The sequence below is a fragment of the Ambystoma mexicanum genome, chromosome 1p (assembly GCF_040938575.1).
Source record: "Ambystoma mexicanum isolate Mex_15411 chromosome 1p, UKY_AmexF1_1, whole genome shotgun sequence".
Taxonomy (NCBI): Eukaryota; Metazoa; Chordata; class Amphibia; order Caudata; family Ambystomatidae; genus Ambystoma; species Ambystoma mexicanum.
Window position 1 is genome coordinate 189611095 of NC_090921.1, and position 16057 is coordinate 189627151.

The window sequence follows — 16057 nt, forward strand, 5'->3', positions numbered from 1 at the left end:
TTGAGCGTTGTTATTGGGGTGGGAGGTTGCTGCTGATCTTCTACGATGTTGTTAGGGACCGAGGGGGGTCACCATACCACTGCATCTCGACTTGGCCTCCTGATTCTGACGGAGGGATCACCTGCACATCCTTCCTATACGGTGGCCATTTTGGATCCCCTATTCTTATAATTTAATAAACCTTCAGTGGAAATGTCAATATAGTGTGTGAGTCCTTCTTCTGATCCGTCACAGTGGATAATGTTAAAACTTGCTGGCACTGAGAAGTGTTGTGAATCTCAGCTTCTGAGTTGACAGGCACTGAAGCCTAAACCGGTTAGAGAATGCTACAGCCATAGGAGGTTTGGTAAGGGCTCGTAGATTGTAATGGCACTAGCTGTTCCCTGAAACTAGCCTTAGCCTTCACTAAATATTGTAATTTCCTGGTACCATATCAGTTCAATCAAATAAGATAGCAGTGAAGTCTACTATGCCTGTATTGTGATATATCTAACTGCATTTCAACATTTTTCTCTTTTAGCCAACTGTGAAGTATGACAATCAACCAGACTTCGTCACGTCCACTGGTGGGACCCTGCACATGTACCAGCTGGAGGGCTTAAACTGGTTGCGCTTCTCATGGGCTCAGGGCACTGACACAATTCTAGCCGATGAAATGGGACTAGGCAAGACTATCCAAACAATTGTCTTTCTGTATTCCCTTTACAAAGAGGTAAATAGAACTCATCAGCATGCATCTACCTTCAAGTTATCCCGACTTAAGGAATGTCTTCATCCCCCACCTGTCACACCATCATGATGATAGGGTATAAAATATTTATGGTATTAAACACTTGTTTGTGTAAGATGTAAATTACCATTTTGGTTTCTTTTGATGTTAGACCTTACCAATCAAATGAAAGCACCAGTTTTTGACAATATCCTTTTTGTTTCTATGATTTCTCCTTCTCCTGATCACTTCCCTTCTTTAATAAAATCTGCTTTTTTTCTACTTTTGCATTACCTTAACTTTCTCTCCTCTACCCCACTTTGTGAATGTTTATGTTCACAACTGTTTTACTCCATTTCTCTAACTCCCTCTTTTATTCGTTCTCACAGGGACATACAAAAGGACCTTTCCTAGTGAGTGCTCCCCTGTCCACCATCATCAATTGGGAACGGGAGTTCCAGATGTGGGCTCCATATTTTTATGTGGTGACCTACACCGGTGACAAAGACAGCCGTGCCATTATTCGGGAAAATGAATTTTCTTTTGAAGACAATGCTATGAAGGGTGGGAAGAAAGCATTTAGGATGAAGGTAAGTTCAATGTTTTTCTGTGTGAAAAGGGATGCTGGTACTGACCAGCAGCTGCAGAGGGGCATACATTTTGTAACTCTGGACTGTACTACATTTGGATTTCTGTTCGACCTCATATGAAATGTCAGATTGAAACTGTGTGAGTGTATCCAATAGCAGAGGTTTTTAGCAGTCCGAATCTTCTTAGTAGCCTTTTGATCCTGTATATGTGTACTACTGATTGAGTTTCCATTGGTAAACTACTACCCTATGATTGTAAACATGTCAAGGTGTTATTATACCTTTTTTGCTAATTTTCTTGCTACATTCATATATTCGTATTGATCTTACTGAACTGAGTGTGACAAATCTGAAAATGTCGTCACTGACTCTCTGGAGGGAAGCTTCTCCTATGTGGCCATGGAAAGGCAGAAGCTATTTGACTCTGACCCTGAGTGTGGTTATCTGCGGGAAGACCACATGGGGTGTGGCCAACTCCAGGGAGGTATGGAACCCATAGAGCGAAATAACCTGAAAATCTTAACACCTCATGAAATCCACTCACCTGTAAAACATACCTGTATGGCCTAAGGCAGCATAGAGAAAGAAATCCCTGTTTTTTTCAGCCCATTACCCTGTTTACCTTTCCCTGCCCATATAAGTACTGAGACGAGGAAGAGAGAAGGAGTAATGAAGGTGACTAGAGACGGGAAGCTAACGCTGCGCTCTGGACTTTGGGAAGTTTCAACTTCTACCGGGAAGTTGAAAACCCACACAGCTGATGGCACTAGAGTGTGTACCAGAGTGGAAGGCTGTCACTAACCATGGGCGTGCCGACGAGGACATGAGAAAGCAGGGCAGTGCAAGATGCAGTGCGGAGGTGAGTACAGATGGCAGGAGGCGTAGCAATGCTGAACCAGAGGCCACCAGGGGCACGCTCATGGTGACAGCCTGAGTGTATCCCTCCCCTGGTCAGCGTCTGTAAAGCAGCATGAGCCCCCGCTTTTAGAATCCCCGCACAACCAAAATTAGGGTGTGTGTGTGTGAAGCCACGCAGCCACCCCAGTTGACAGAAAGGAAAGAAAAGCACCCGGAATCGAGGTGCGGGGGAAGAGGAGGCTGGGCCCATCACGACGTGGGCGGTTGAAGAGCTGCGTGGAGGCGGCGTCCTCACAGGAAGTCTGCAGCGCATGGAGAGGGGAGAGAAGGAGGGATATCGCCAGAGAGAAAGGGGGAGGCTAGCGGGTGTGTGTGTCCCCGCCGGATCCCGGGAAGGCGCTGGCTGCAGTGGAGGTGAGGAGCCAACCCCCACTATATCCCTCAACCAGGTCCCCAATAGCGTTTGGGACCCATAGGCGGGGAAGTGACAGCAAAGGTGGGCTGCAGAGGCTGAGTTGGTGCGGCCGTGTGAAAGCATGTGGAGATCGGAGGTTGCCCAAGGGATAACAGTCACCCCCGATCGCATGTAGGCTAAAGAGCACAGACAAAGAGGAGAGGAGGGAACACTGGCGCTGAGGTCTGGGACAGCTGGGCCCTAACATGTTTTCCCGGGCGGCGTGAGAGGGACGCCTCCCCCCTACTGAGGAGAATATAAAAACAGACTCGCGTGAGGGCGGACTCATAGAACTCCCACAGGAGCCACAGTCTTTTCTACTCTCTGGAGATGCTGCGAAGAGAGGCTGCAGTCTGCCATAAGCTACCCAGATCTGCACGAGGTACTGGACTTGGACAGATCACAACGCTGCTCCCTCCTGCACTTCCCGATTGGGGGCCGACCTAACAAAGAAAGGTAGGGGATGAACTTAAAAGCCCCTACACGCAGCTAGGACCAGAAGTCGACGATGGGGGAGGATGCCTGCGCCACCAAAAAGGATGTTGCCGCCCTCCTCGAAGAGATGAGAAGCATGAGGGCGGACATAGGGGGTAGGGTGGACAAGATCACCAACCAAATTGACAAGATGGAGGAAAGACTGGTGGGGGTGGAACATAATCAGTCTTCTCTGGACACGCTAGAAACCCAGATAGATGTGGGTCTCATGGAGGTCGAAAGAAGGGAGGAGGAAATCCTCCTGAAGGCTGATGATTTGGTAATCGTGAGATTTGGAATACCTGAGAAAGAGGGGGAGACCGAAAAAGATTTGCATGGCAGAGTGCCCTCTTCGCCATCTTCAAACTCATCTTTGACAACAATGCCATTGATGAGGTCAAGATAGAGCGGATACATAGAGCTGGGGGAGCGGCCAACTGCGCAAGATCCGTGCTTGTCCGCTTCTACAACTACAGTGATAGGGTGAAAATCCTTGAAAATGCGAGAAAGAAGGGATCTGTGATATCTGGTTCGGCAAAGGTGACGGTATTCCATGACCTATCGTCCCTCACCCTCTGGAAGAGAAGGCTATGCGCCCCCCTGACAAGGTGGCTAAACGACAGGGGAATCTGGTACAGGTGGGGGTTCCCTTTCTCCATATCATTTTAAGCAGAGGGGAGCAAATTCAGGCTCAACTCGGAATCAGAGATGAAGCGGGCCATGGCCGAACTGATGGGGGAGGACGTGACCCCCCAGTACCTCAAGGGAAAGGAAGCCAGACGAAGGTCGGTGGGAAACACCAGGTGCAAGGAGATGGCGGATTAAAGTTTCGCGGAAGATCAGGAAGTTGAACACCCCTCCGGCGGAGGGGAACAGAGACAACGTGGGATAACGGACCAATGTGGGGTGGTATGGTCTCCCACATGGAATGCTTCCCTGAACCCATGCCCGGGGACCCGGGCAGACTTCTCGGTCCTCTCCTAAGGGAGGGAGCACCACCAGATATGACTTCTGTTCCATGAGGGAGCAGCTGCCAATGGGAGTTAACTGAATGAGGGGTCAGAGGGGAAGAGGGGTGTATAAGGGAACTATAAGGAGTATTGGATGTGAATTGGTGACGGTAAGGGGGCTCAAGCATATTAGGTGAGAAGGGAAGGGACCCTTTCTAGGGGGGGAATCCCACAGGAGGTTCGGGCTTCGCCCAGTGATGCCAACAGGGTTGAGTCGAGCGCCAGTAGGAGGGGGGGAGGGTGTGGGTAAGTGTAGGGGAGGGGTGGGGGAAGGGTTAATCCGACTGGTACTGGGTGTCACAGAAGTTGTGTTAGGTTTGCGCAAGGTTCAGGCTGCCACAAGGAAGTACAAAAAGAGGAGGGCAGGCCACCCCCGGACAGGGATAACATGGCCACACCAGGGGGAAATAGACTGGGGGACGATAGCCTACGGATCAGCACTCTGAATATGAAAGGTTTAAACTCACCCACCAAATGATCTATGCTGGCGAGGGAGTTCAGGAGGTCCTGAAGTTTGGGCCTTGCGAAAGGCGAGGGTGCGCATTCTGGTATGGAAGGGTCTGAGGATGGAGGTCACCAAGGTTTGGTCCAACTGAACAGGAGCGCCCTATTGGTCTCGGGGGAAATTAGGAAGATGGGGTTCACGTTCGCCACTGTGTACGCGCCCAACCAGGGACAGTTACGGTTTCTGAAGGAGACGATGGCAAAAATCCTCATAGAAAGCTCGGGGCATCTGATCATAGGGGGGACCTGAAAACACATGGGCAGATCCGGCCATGGATAGGCAGTGCCTGGGGGAAAGGACATGAGAGACACAGGGCCCCAGACGCAGCGAATTTCATGACTCAATCGGGGAGTGGGGGCTGAGGGATGCATGTCGCCATTTCCACCCGGGAATAAGGGGCTACACGTTCTGTTCCCCGCCACATGAGACATACACGCGGATTGATTATTTGTACATTTCGCAGCATACATTGGTGGTGGCTCTGGGTTCTGTGATCGCCCCGATCTCATGGTCCGACCATGATATGGTAACTGTGGATATACAATGGGCGGGCATTTCTCCAAAAGGAGCCAAATGGAGGTGCAACAAATCGCTCTGGAAGGACCCGATGTTCTTCATGGAGATGCAAATGGAAATAGAGGAATATTTTAAGATCAATGATGGTGGGGAGTTAGACGTGGAGACCGTATGGGAGGCTGGGAACGCAGCGTGGAGAGGGATCCTAATTCATGATGGGCCTTTTAAAAGAGGGAAAGGGTGATAGTCGAGAGGAAACTTGGGGACGAGATCAGACACCTTGACGCGAAGGCCCATGACCCTTCTGGGAGCCGGGAGGAGAGTATACAGGAGGCGATGGGTAAGAGGGAGGAACTGAGACTCTTGGAAGAAGGGAAAGTCATCCCCAGCCTGCTCTTCCTTAAACAAAAGTTCTACGAAAAATTTCCACCCGGGGATAAGGGGCTACACGTTCTGTTCCCCGCCACATGAGACATACACGCGGATTGATTATTTGTACATTTCGCAGCATACATTGGTGGTGGCTCTGGGTTCTGTGATCGCCCCGATCTCATGGTCCGACCATGATATGGTAACTGTGGATATACAATGGGCGGGCATTTCTCCAAAAGGAGCCAAATGGAGGTGCAACAAATCGCTCTGGAAGGACCCGATGTTCTTCATGGAGATGCAAATGGAAATAGAGGAATATTTTAAGATCAATGATGATGGGGAGTTAGACGTGGAGACCGTATGGGAGGCTGGGAACGCAGCGTGGAGAGGGATCCTAATTCATGATGGGCCTTTTAAAAGAGGGAAAGGGTGATAGTCGAGAGGAAACTTAGGGACGAGATAAGACACCTTGACGCGAAGGCCCATGACCCTTCTGGGAGCCGGGAGGAGAGTATACAGGAGGCGATGGGTAAGAGGGAGGAACTGAGACTCTTGGAAGAAGGGAAAGTCATCCCCAGCCTGCTCTTCCTTAAACAAAAGTTCTACGAAAAAGAGGATAAAGCAGGCTCCTTGTTGGCTACGCGTCTGAGGGGTCAGCGTGAGGATAGGAGAGTTACGGAAATAGGAGAGCACGATGTGGTAACAGGTCTAACAGGGGAGAGAATCCCAGAAGCTTTCGCAGCCTTCTATGAGAATGTATACTCATCTGAGGTTTCCCCCGAGGCACAGGATATTGGTGACCATCTGGAGGACATTAACCTGCCCAAACTCTTGGAGCAGGAAGCCTCTGTGCTGGAAGCCTCCATAACGGAGGAGGAAGTTAAAAAGGTGGGGGCGAGACTGCCGGTGGGAAAGGCACCAAGGGAGGATGGTCACACTTCTGGGTTCTATAAGGCATTCCTCCCCGCCCTACTCCCCTTCCTGACAAAACCATTTAACCATATACTCGATACTCGCCGGATTCGTTCTCCTGTGCGTTGATCACTGTGATTCCCAAGGAGGGTAGAGATCCCAGGAATTGTGGGGCATATCGGCAGATTTCTCTCCTTAACACGGACGCCAAGTTATACACCAGGGTGATAGCCACGTGATTGGAAGGGTATATGCTGAGCCTAATTCATTCGAATCAAGTGGGGTTAATTATGGGGCGACAGGGAGCGGACACAATGAGGAAAATGCTACATCTTATCCACGCATCCCAGAACATAGGGGTGAACCCGTCTCTTCTTTCAATAGAAGCAGAGAAGGCCTTTGACAGGTTGGAATGGGGCTTCCTTAGGGCCGTTTTAGTAAAGTTTGGTATAGGGGAAAGGCTTCTGTGGGGGGTCATGGCGGTTTATGAATCCCCTAGGGCCTCGCTGATGATGAATGGAGGTTCTCGAGGTGGTTCTCACTCGGAAGGGGTACCCGGCAGGGGTGCCCTCTATCTCCAACGCTGTACGCTCTGTCAATAGAATCCCTCGCCCAGCGGATTGGGGATGACCCAGGGGTGCGTGGTATCACAATGGGAGGGGTGGAATATATGCAGACGACATGTTGCTACACTTGTGCGAACCCCTGAACTCCATTCCAGCAGCTCTCCGTTTTTGATTGAGCACTAGGGCACTATGGCTGGGCTCAAGGTTAATAGGGAGAAGTCAGTGCTCTTCCCCCTGGACAGGGGCAGGGATGGCGATATTGGAAGTTTCACCCCACGGATTCTGGAGGTTAATGTGTCTGTGATGCGGTACCTGGGGGTCAATCTCACTAGAGACGTTTAGAGCCTATATGAGGCCAATGTCTCCCCACTGAAGCAGAAAATACATGAGGACATACGAAAATGGGAAAAGCTTACGATCTCCTAAGTGGGTCGCCTGAACGCAATGAAAATGGTCATCCCCCCGAGGGTGCTATATCTATTTCAAATGCTTCCGATACGCATACCAGAAGGGTTATTCTGGGAGCTACAGGGCGCAGCACAGAGGTTCCTCTAGCAGGGGAAGATGGCCAGAATCCACAGGTCCACCCTAACGTTGCCAAAGGAGAAAGGAGGGGGTTGGTTTTCCAGACATGAAACTCTACTATAAGGCGACTCCGCTTAGGGTTCTGATCCCCCACCTGCGGTCCCAGACAGATCATCAATGGGTGACGATGGATAACTACTACCTGAGCCCGACCACGGTTGGGGAAAGGTTGTGGGTACCCAGGAATAAATTACCAAAGAGAATACAGGATCACCCCATTTTGGGAACAATATACGAAATCTGGAGATGGGGGGCGGATAAGGAGGTCACCACATGGTGTTACGCTCACCTGGCTCCCACAGAGGCGTCGGTCGGAACTGGACAGCTGCGGTCTCCACCAATGTGACGCGTAGAGCCGAGATGACGGACTGGACTGGCCCACCTAGCTTCGTTTGCTTGGCCCGTAGAAATATTCTTCTGCAAATGGAGAAAGGGAATTAACCATCCGTGGAGTTGAGCGTAAATCACCCCACCCCCGCTGTTTTCCCCACAGATCACATTTGATGTCCCCTCTTATAGTCTCACCTGATGGTTTGAAAAGATGAGCTCTCCATCCTGCATTGAGCACAGGGGCGCGTTGATAACCAGTTGCTTCACTGGCTCGAAGGAATTGGTGAGTTCCAGAACAATATTGACTCAGAGATTCCCGGCAAGTCGCCGTAAGTATAAAGTTCGTAAGAGTTCAAATGCCTGACTTTCACTCTCGTCCGATTCCTTGCAGGTTGCAGCTTGACCCTAATGAAGAGGTCCTCGTGGCAACCGGTAGTATTCTGGTAAGGATTTGTATTTTCCAGCACAGTTCGATAAAATAATGTCAATATGTAACCTGTTGCTTTCTCCCTTATTCAGGCGAGAGAAAGGATGAAGTCTCGGGGAATAATACCTTCGGCGGTAAAATCAGGTAAGTCTATTGTGGTGAGGAGGGTTCTCCTTGTTAGTCCCTTTGTTTCACCTTACTGTCCTTTTGTTTCCCCCTAGGGGCCGGGGTTCGGGAAGATGCAGTGGAAGCTGCGCCAAACCCGTGAAGAGGAATAGTACCCCCGGTGGTAAAATCAGGTAAGTCTATGGGGGGGTAACTAATATTCCTCTGTGTATTCCCTTGGCTCACCTTGCTGTTCTAGTCTTCTCCTTAGGTGCCGGAGTGCGGCGGGAACATGCAGGAGGATGCGGTGGAATGTGAAGATGCTGCGAAGGCCGGTGAGTTCAGTGCGGCGCTGCAGCAGGCGAGGCGACGCGCATAAATAGCTTCTTTCTTCCAGCTCGAAGGCGCGATGGATCGGGAATTCAGGTAACGATCAAAGGTATTGCTCTTGTTCTAACCTTTTCTCCTTCTTTCTCCCTTTTTGTAGGAGCTCCAAACTCGAGGCGGGCGTGGCAGAAGGCTGGATGCAGACTTGCAGGCACGGTGAGCGTTACGCTGCTGGATGCAGAATAATGCAAAGCGTGTGCTGCTCTTCGGGCGTGGTTTAAATAGCCATCCAAAGTAGTCCCAGGTAAGTATTCCTCCCCAGCCCAGCCCGAGTAAAAAAATAATCCCTAAGTAAAGTGGTCCTTTCCAAGCCTCTTTTGGCTTGGAGCTCTTGCAGCATGGTCTGCATCAGGTAAGTTTGCAGCATGGTCTGCATCAGGTAAGTTTTAAACTATGAGCCTGGCGCCTTTGGCGCCAGGACTGACTCTCCATATGAGCCTGGCACCATAGGTGCCAGGACTGGACCCAAATAGCCCCTAGCAGTGGTTGTTGGGCTTGCTTGGGATAACTTGATGCCTGCTTCCGGGGTTGCTGGACTTGGTCTGGGTCCCTGGGGGTAGGCATCATGACAGCACTCCCCTCCAAGGCCCCCCCTAAAGTCGTTCTTCCCTGTGGTTTTGGTTTGTCTGGGAAGTTTCAGTGGAATATTTTCACCAATCGGGGTGCATGAACATGGTCACTAGGTTCCCATGACCTTTCCTGTGGTCCGTAACCTTTCCAGTCGATTAAATAAAAGAGTTTTGACTTTATCAGCTTGGAGTCCAGGATGTTCTTAACTTCAAATTCGGGTTCTCCGTCTACAAGGATAGGGTCTGGTGGCTTGGTTAGTCTTGTCCCTGGTTGCACTGGCTTCAAAAGTGACACATGAAAGATGGGGTGAATTCGCATATTAGCAGGTAAGTCCAACTTGACAGCCACCGGGTTGATAATGGCCTTAATAGAGTAAGGTCCCAAATATCTGGGGTTAAAGGTCCGTGTTCCCTTTAGAGGTATATGTTTTGTGGCTAACCATACTTGATCCCCTATCTGGTATTGTGGAGTATCACTTCTATGCCGATCAGCATCTTTCTTGTATTTTTCTTTCGCCTGTTTTAAATGTGTATTTGCTTCCTTAAAGGCTTGTGTAATCGTAGCGTGCAGTTGGTCCACTGCGGGCATTTCTAAGTGTTGGGGTGAGTCAAGGTCTGAGGTTCGAGGATGGTGCCCATATAAGGTATAAAAGGGGCTTTGTTCAGTTCCAGAGTGTACTGAATTATTGTATGCATATTCGGTGATCCAAAGAATGTCTTTCCAATTACTCTCAGTCTGATGTAACATACAACGCAGGTATTGTTCGAGAGTCTGGTTGGTCCTCTCCGTTTGACCATCGGTCTGGGGGTGGTGACTGGTCGATAACCTCACATCGATTTGCGCCAATTGACAGCATTTTTTCCAAAAATGTGAAATGAATTGACTGCCCCGGTCAGAGACAGAAATCCGTGTATGCGAACAATGTTTCCGAGGAACTCCTTGATTGAAGCTGAAGGTAATCCCTTTAAAGGAATAAAGTGGGCCATCTTGGAAAAAAGATCCACAATAACTAGAATGGTGTTAAATCCATGGCATGGGGGTAGATCAGTAATAAACTCTAACGATAAGGTGTGCCATGGTGTAGGCGGAATGTCTAAAGGTTGTAAGGGTCCAGCTGGTTTTTTCTTTTGACTTTTGTTTTGGGCGCAAATTTCACAAGACATCACAAATGATTTAATATCCTTTCGCCAGGTGGGCCACCAGAATTGTCTTTTAATTTTAGCTTCAGTTTTTGCAATACCTGGGTGCCCCTCCATTAGGGTATCATGATAATGGGAAATGACTAGCTCTTGTAGTTCCTTGTGTGGCAGAAATAGCCGCCCTTGGTAATAAGGCAGATCATTGGTGATAGAGTAGTACGGGCCTTTTTTTACCCAGTCCTGCAGGGCTGTAGGATCAAAGAGTTGTTGGATCTTTACCTGAATGCCCTCTAGTGTCTGTAGAGTAGTCATGCCAAGAATTCTTTGTTCGGAAATTATAGGTACTGGTTCTGGGTTCACTTCTGCCTCTCCCATCCCTATTCGGGATAGGGCGTCTGCTTTACCATTCTTACAACCTGGTCGATAGGTTATTACGAAATCGAACTCGGCAAAGAACAATGCCCATCGGAGGTGACGTGACGATTGGGCCTTGGCTGTCTTTAAATACTGTAACTTCCGGTGATCGGTGATCACAGTAATGGTATGCCTAGCACCGAGAAGATAGTGCCGCCAAGCCTTGAAGGCAGATTTAATGGCTAATAACTCCTTGTCGGTAACCGCATAGTTCAACTCGGGTGCCGAGAACTTTCTGGACCAAAATGCTACTGGAGGAAGCTGGCCAGTTTCAGGGTCCTTTTGAGACACGACAGCTCCCATGGCTAGACTGGATGCATCAGTCTCCACTATGTATGGAAGTTCAGGGCGCGGGTGCTTTAATACAGGTGCAGACGTGAATTTTGCTTTCAGCTCTTGGAAGGCATTTTCAGCTTTTTCAGTCCACATAAAGCGTTTATTTTTTCGCAAGAGTGCTGTGATGGGATGTACAACATGTGAAAAATCCGGGATGAATCTGCGGTAGAAATTGGCAAAGCCGAGCATGCTTTGTACTCCTTTAACTGAACTTGGTGATGGCCACTTAAGGATTGCGTCCACCTTTCGTGAGTCCATTGGGACTCCCTTTGGGGTCAGGATAAACCCAAGGAATTCAACTTATGTGGCATGAAAAAAGCATTTTTCCAGTTTTGTATATAGTTTGTGCTGGCACAATTTCTCAAGGACTGCTCGGACGTGCTTCACATGTTCAGATTCTGAAGAGGAGTATACTAGAATATCATCGATATATACGACAACACAAACGTCAATGAGTTCACGAAGGACATCGCTCATGAAGTATTGGAAGGCTGCTGGTGCATTGCACATCCCGAAAGGCATCACCTGGTATTCGAATAACCCATACTTAGTGCGGAAAGCAGTCTTCCATTCGTCGCCTTCTTTTACACGTACCAGATGGTATGCCCCCCGGAGATCTAATTTAGTGTATATACAAGCGTCCTTCACTTGGTCTAGTAGTTCAGGGATCAGAGGCAATGGGTATCGGTTCTTAACAGTTATCTGGTTCAATGCGCGGTAGTCTATGCACGTTCTGAGGTCACCTTCCTTTTTGGGTACGAAGAACAAAGCTGAAGATGCAGGGGACTTGGATGGGCGAATAAAGCCATTGGCAAGGTACTGGTCTAAGTATTGTCGTAGGTGAAGGTTCTCAGGTTCCGTAAGGGCATAGATCCTGCTACAAGGGGGTTGTGCACCGGGTATGAGATCGATTTGACAATCGTACGATCTGTGAGGAGGTAAGGTGTTTGCCTGTTCCTTTTGGAAGACATCCTGGAATTCTTGGTATTCTGGAGGTAGTTGCATGAATGCTGTGGTTACTGTGGCCAGGCCTGCGTTCTGACTTTTCTTTGGGTAACAGGTTTGTGCACAATCCGGGAAGGTTATTCTCTTCTCTCGCCTATCAATACAAGGGTTATGTGTTTCCAACCAAGGTATCCCCAGTATTATTTGGAACTGTGGGGCTTTGATTAGATCAAACACAATAGTCTCTCGATGCCCATCCTGACCCAATAGTGTCATCTCTGCGGTGGAATGAGTTGCAGGCCCAGAGGCAATTTCAGTTCCATCGACTGTGGTGATGACATCTGAGGTGATTTTTCGGCAGAGAGGTAGATTCATCCTGGAAGCCAATTCATAGTCCACATAGTTTCCTATGGCCCCGCTATCAATGTATGCCCTTACTGCATGGATACGCGATGGCTGCCCTGGATCTACGAGGACCATTGGTATGATGAAATGCGAGGTCTGAGTATCCTTCTTCAAGCTCGGCAAGCGAACCTCTACGCTTGTCGGGCGGGGTCGTTTCCCGAGTCTGACTCCATATGGCTTTTATCAGCAGCTCCTACCACCTTCTTGGGTGGTTTTACAGGGCAATCCTGTAGAAAATGCCCAGAAGTTCCACAATATAGACACAATTGCATTTGCCGTCTCCTTTCTCTTTCCTTCTGGGTTAAGGATCCTTTAACCCCTCTGATTTGCATGGGTACTGAAGCATCTGCTCCTTTGGGGTTAGCGTGCGTTTTGACCAACACCTGATTCTCAATCTTGGCTCGATCAGCCTTTCTGTTCTGAAGTCTGTGATCTAACTGGACCACTAAGTCTATATATTCAGCGCAGTCTTGAGGTTGGTTCACGACTTGAGCCAAGACATCCTTGAGTTCTCCTCGAAACCCTCAATGAAATAACGTGATTCGTTTTACCTCAGGCCATGCAGTTTCCACTATCAACCTATTAAAGGTTGCGATGTAGGATAAAAGCTCCTGGTTACCCTGTCGTAGGGACAAAAGTTTGTTATCCAGGGCCTGTCCTTGGGAGTGCCGGGCAAATAGTCTTTCCATGCTCGTTTGAAAGCCCTGAAAATCCCAAAGAATTGGGTCATCCTGAGTAACTAGTGAATTGACCAATCAGCTGCACTGCTGCTGAGATATGACAATACAAAGTCTACCTTGGCTTGATCGTTTGGGAAGGCTCAAGGTCTGCATAAAAAGTGCAAGCGGCATTGGTTCATAAACACGGCGAACCTTTTGGGATCTCCGGAAAAGCGTTCGGGTGGAGCTAATGGAATATTTCCTGGTAGGTTTATTTGCACACGGTTACTCGATAACACAGGAGCTGGATTTCCCCCGGAACCAGGTAGGGGTGCTTGTCCAGCTTGGCTTTGCAATAGTTGCCTAGCAAGGTCATCAGTTCGCTCCTTTGACAAAATCAGTTCTCTCCTAAGAGCATTGGTTTCTTGACGGGCGGAATGCACTTCAGCCCTCAGTTCCCCAAGTAATTGGGCCAATTGGTCAGTCTCTGAGGTAGCCATAACGCCCGGGTGGGAATTTGTGGGTAGGCTGCGCATTCTGTTACGCTCACCTGGCTCCCACAGAGGCATTGGTCGGAACTGGACAGCTGCGGTCTCCACCAATGTGACGCGTAGAGCCGAGATGACGGACTGGACTGGCCCACCTAGCTTCGTTTGCTTGGCCCGTAGGAATATTCTTCTGCAAATGGAGAAAGGGAATTAACCACCCTTGGAGTTGAGCGTAAATTCCCCTACCCCCGCTGTTCTCCCCACAGATCACCTTTGATGTCCTTTCTTATAGTCTCACCTGATGGTTTGAAAAGATGAGCTCTCCATCCTGCATTGAGCGCAGGGGCGCGTTGATAACCAGTTGCTTCACTGGCTCGAAGGAATTGGTGAGTTCCAGAACAATATTGACTCCGAGATTCCCGGCAAGACGCTGTAAGTATAAAGTTCGTAAGATTTCAAATGCCTAACTTTCACTCTCGTCTGATTCTTTGCAGGTTGCAGCTTGACTCTAATGAAGAGTTCCTCGTGGTACAAATTCTGGTAAGGATTTGTATTTTCCAACACAATTCGATAAAATAATGTCAATATGTAACCTGTTGCTTTCTCCCTTATTTAGGCGCTGAGAGAAAGTATGAAGTCTCGGGGAATAATACCTTCGGCGGTAAAATCAGGTAAGTCTATTGTGGTGAGGAGGGTTCCCCTTATTAGTCCCTTTGTTTCACCTTGCTGTCCTTTTGTTTCCCCCTAGGGGCCGGGGTTCGGCGAAGATGCAGTGGAAGCTGCGCCGACCCGTGAAGAGGAATAGTACCCACAGTGGTAAAATCAGGTAAGTCTATGGGGGGGGATAACTAATATTCCTCTGTGTATTCCCTTAGCTCACCTTGCTGTTCTTGTCTTCTCCTTAGGTGCCGGAGTGCGGCGGGAACATGCAGGAGGATGCGGTGGAATGTGAAGATGCTGCGAAGGCCGGTGAGTTCAGCGCGGCGCTGCAGCAGGCGAGGCGACGCGCATAAATAGCTTCTTTCTTCCAGCTCGAAGGCGCGATGGATCGGGAATTCAGGTAAGGATCAAAGGTATTGCTCTTGTTCTAACCTTTTCTCCTTCTTTCTCCCTTTTTGTAGGAACATCTAAACTCGAGGCCGGCGTGGCAGAAGCCTGGATGCAGACTTGCAGGCACGATGAGCGTTACACTGCTGGATGCAGAATAACGCGAAGCGTGTGCTGCTCTTCGGGCATGGTTTAAATAGCCTTCCAAAGTAGTCCCAGGTAAGTATTCCTCCCCAGCCCCGCCCGAGTAAAAAAATAGTCCCTAAGTAAAGTAGTCCCTTCCAAGCCTTTTTTGGCTTGGAGCTCTTGCAGCATGGTCTGCATCAGGTAAGTTTGCAGCATGGTCTGCATCAGGTAAGTTCTAATTTATGAGCCTGGCGCCTATGGCGCCAGGACTGACTCTCCATATGAGCCTGGACTGGACCCAAATAGCCCCTAGCAGGGGTTGTTGGGCTTGCTTGGGATAACTTGATGCCTGCTTCCGGGGTTGCTGGACTTGGTCTGGGTCCCCGGGGGTAGGTATCATGACACATGGCCCTCGCTACTGGGTCATCTGTGGGTACCTGGAACCCAGCCCAGGACGGTTTCAGGGCTGGTTTGAAGCGGGCCTGGAGAGGTTAGGGCAGCTCTTTAAGGGGGGCACATACATAGTGGACTTGGCCCTTGGCATAGGCAAACTTTCTGTATTCCCATACTTGCTGCTAAAAGGGGTACTCACCGATGCAAGGATACGGGATAAGATGGGTAGAGAGCTCACCCCTTTTGAAAAGGTGTTTGATAGAAGCACGACAAAGCAAGGGCTAATTTCGGCCATGTATGGTGCCTTGGTGGGGCGGGAGGGGGGAACATGGAGAGCCTGAGAGGGTGATGGAAAAGGGACATGGGATGGAAATTGATTAATCCCTCTGGACCAGACTTTGCAGGGGCACCCATAAGACATCGCCATCATGCCAGTATAGACAGCACTCGATCAAACTCCTCCATAGATGGCAGTATGACACTGTCAGACTATCCAGGATGTTTCCCGATGTGAGTCCACAGTGTTGGAGGGGGTGTGAAGGGAGTGCAGATTATTGGCACATATGATGGGCTTGCCCTAGGATACAGACCTTCTGGGATGAGGTCCTTAGTTAGATCAAATACCTGTAGGTGATATATAGGGATAAATATCCCCTTCTGGTTTTGTTTGGGATGGAGGAGGAGAAGGGGGAATACTCCAGGCTCCCTAAAATGGCAGCAGCTCTACTCCTGGCC

General features: G+C 49.3%; 1 protein-coding gene across 14 annotated transcripts in view; it reads left to right on the forward strand.

Annotated features, from left to right (window-relative positions):
- The window catches only part of CHD3 (chromodomain helicase DNA binding protein 3), a 2755261-nt gene that overhangs the window by 765521 nt on the left and 1973683 nt on the right, over positions 1-16057 (forward strand). For all 14 annotated transcript variants that reach the window (XM_069646310.1, XM_069646296.1, XM_069646309.1 and 11 more), the window contains exons 15-16: positions 521-712; positions 1099-1299. In XM_069646310.1, coding sequence (XP_069502411.1) covers positions 521-712; positions 1099-1299 — 393 coding nt within the window. The remainder of the gene's footprint in view (positions 1-520; positions 713-1098; positions 1300-16057) is intronic.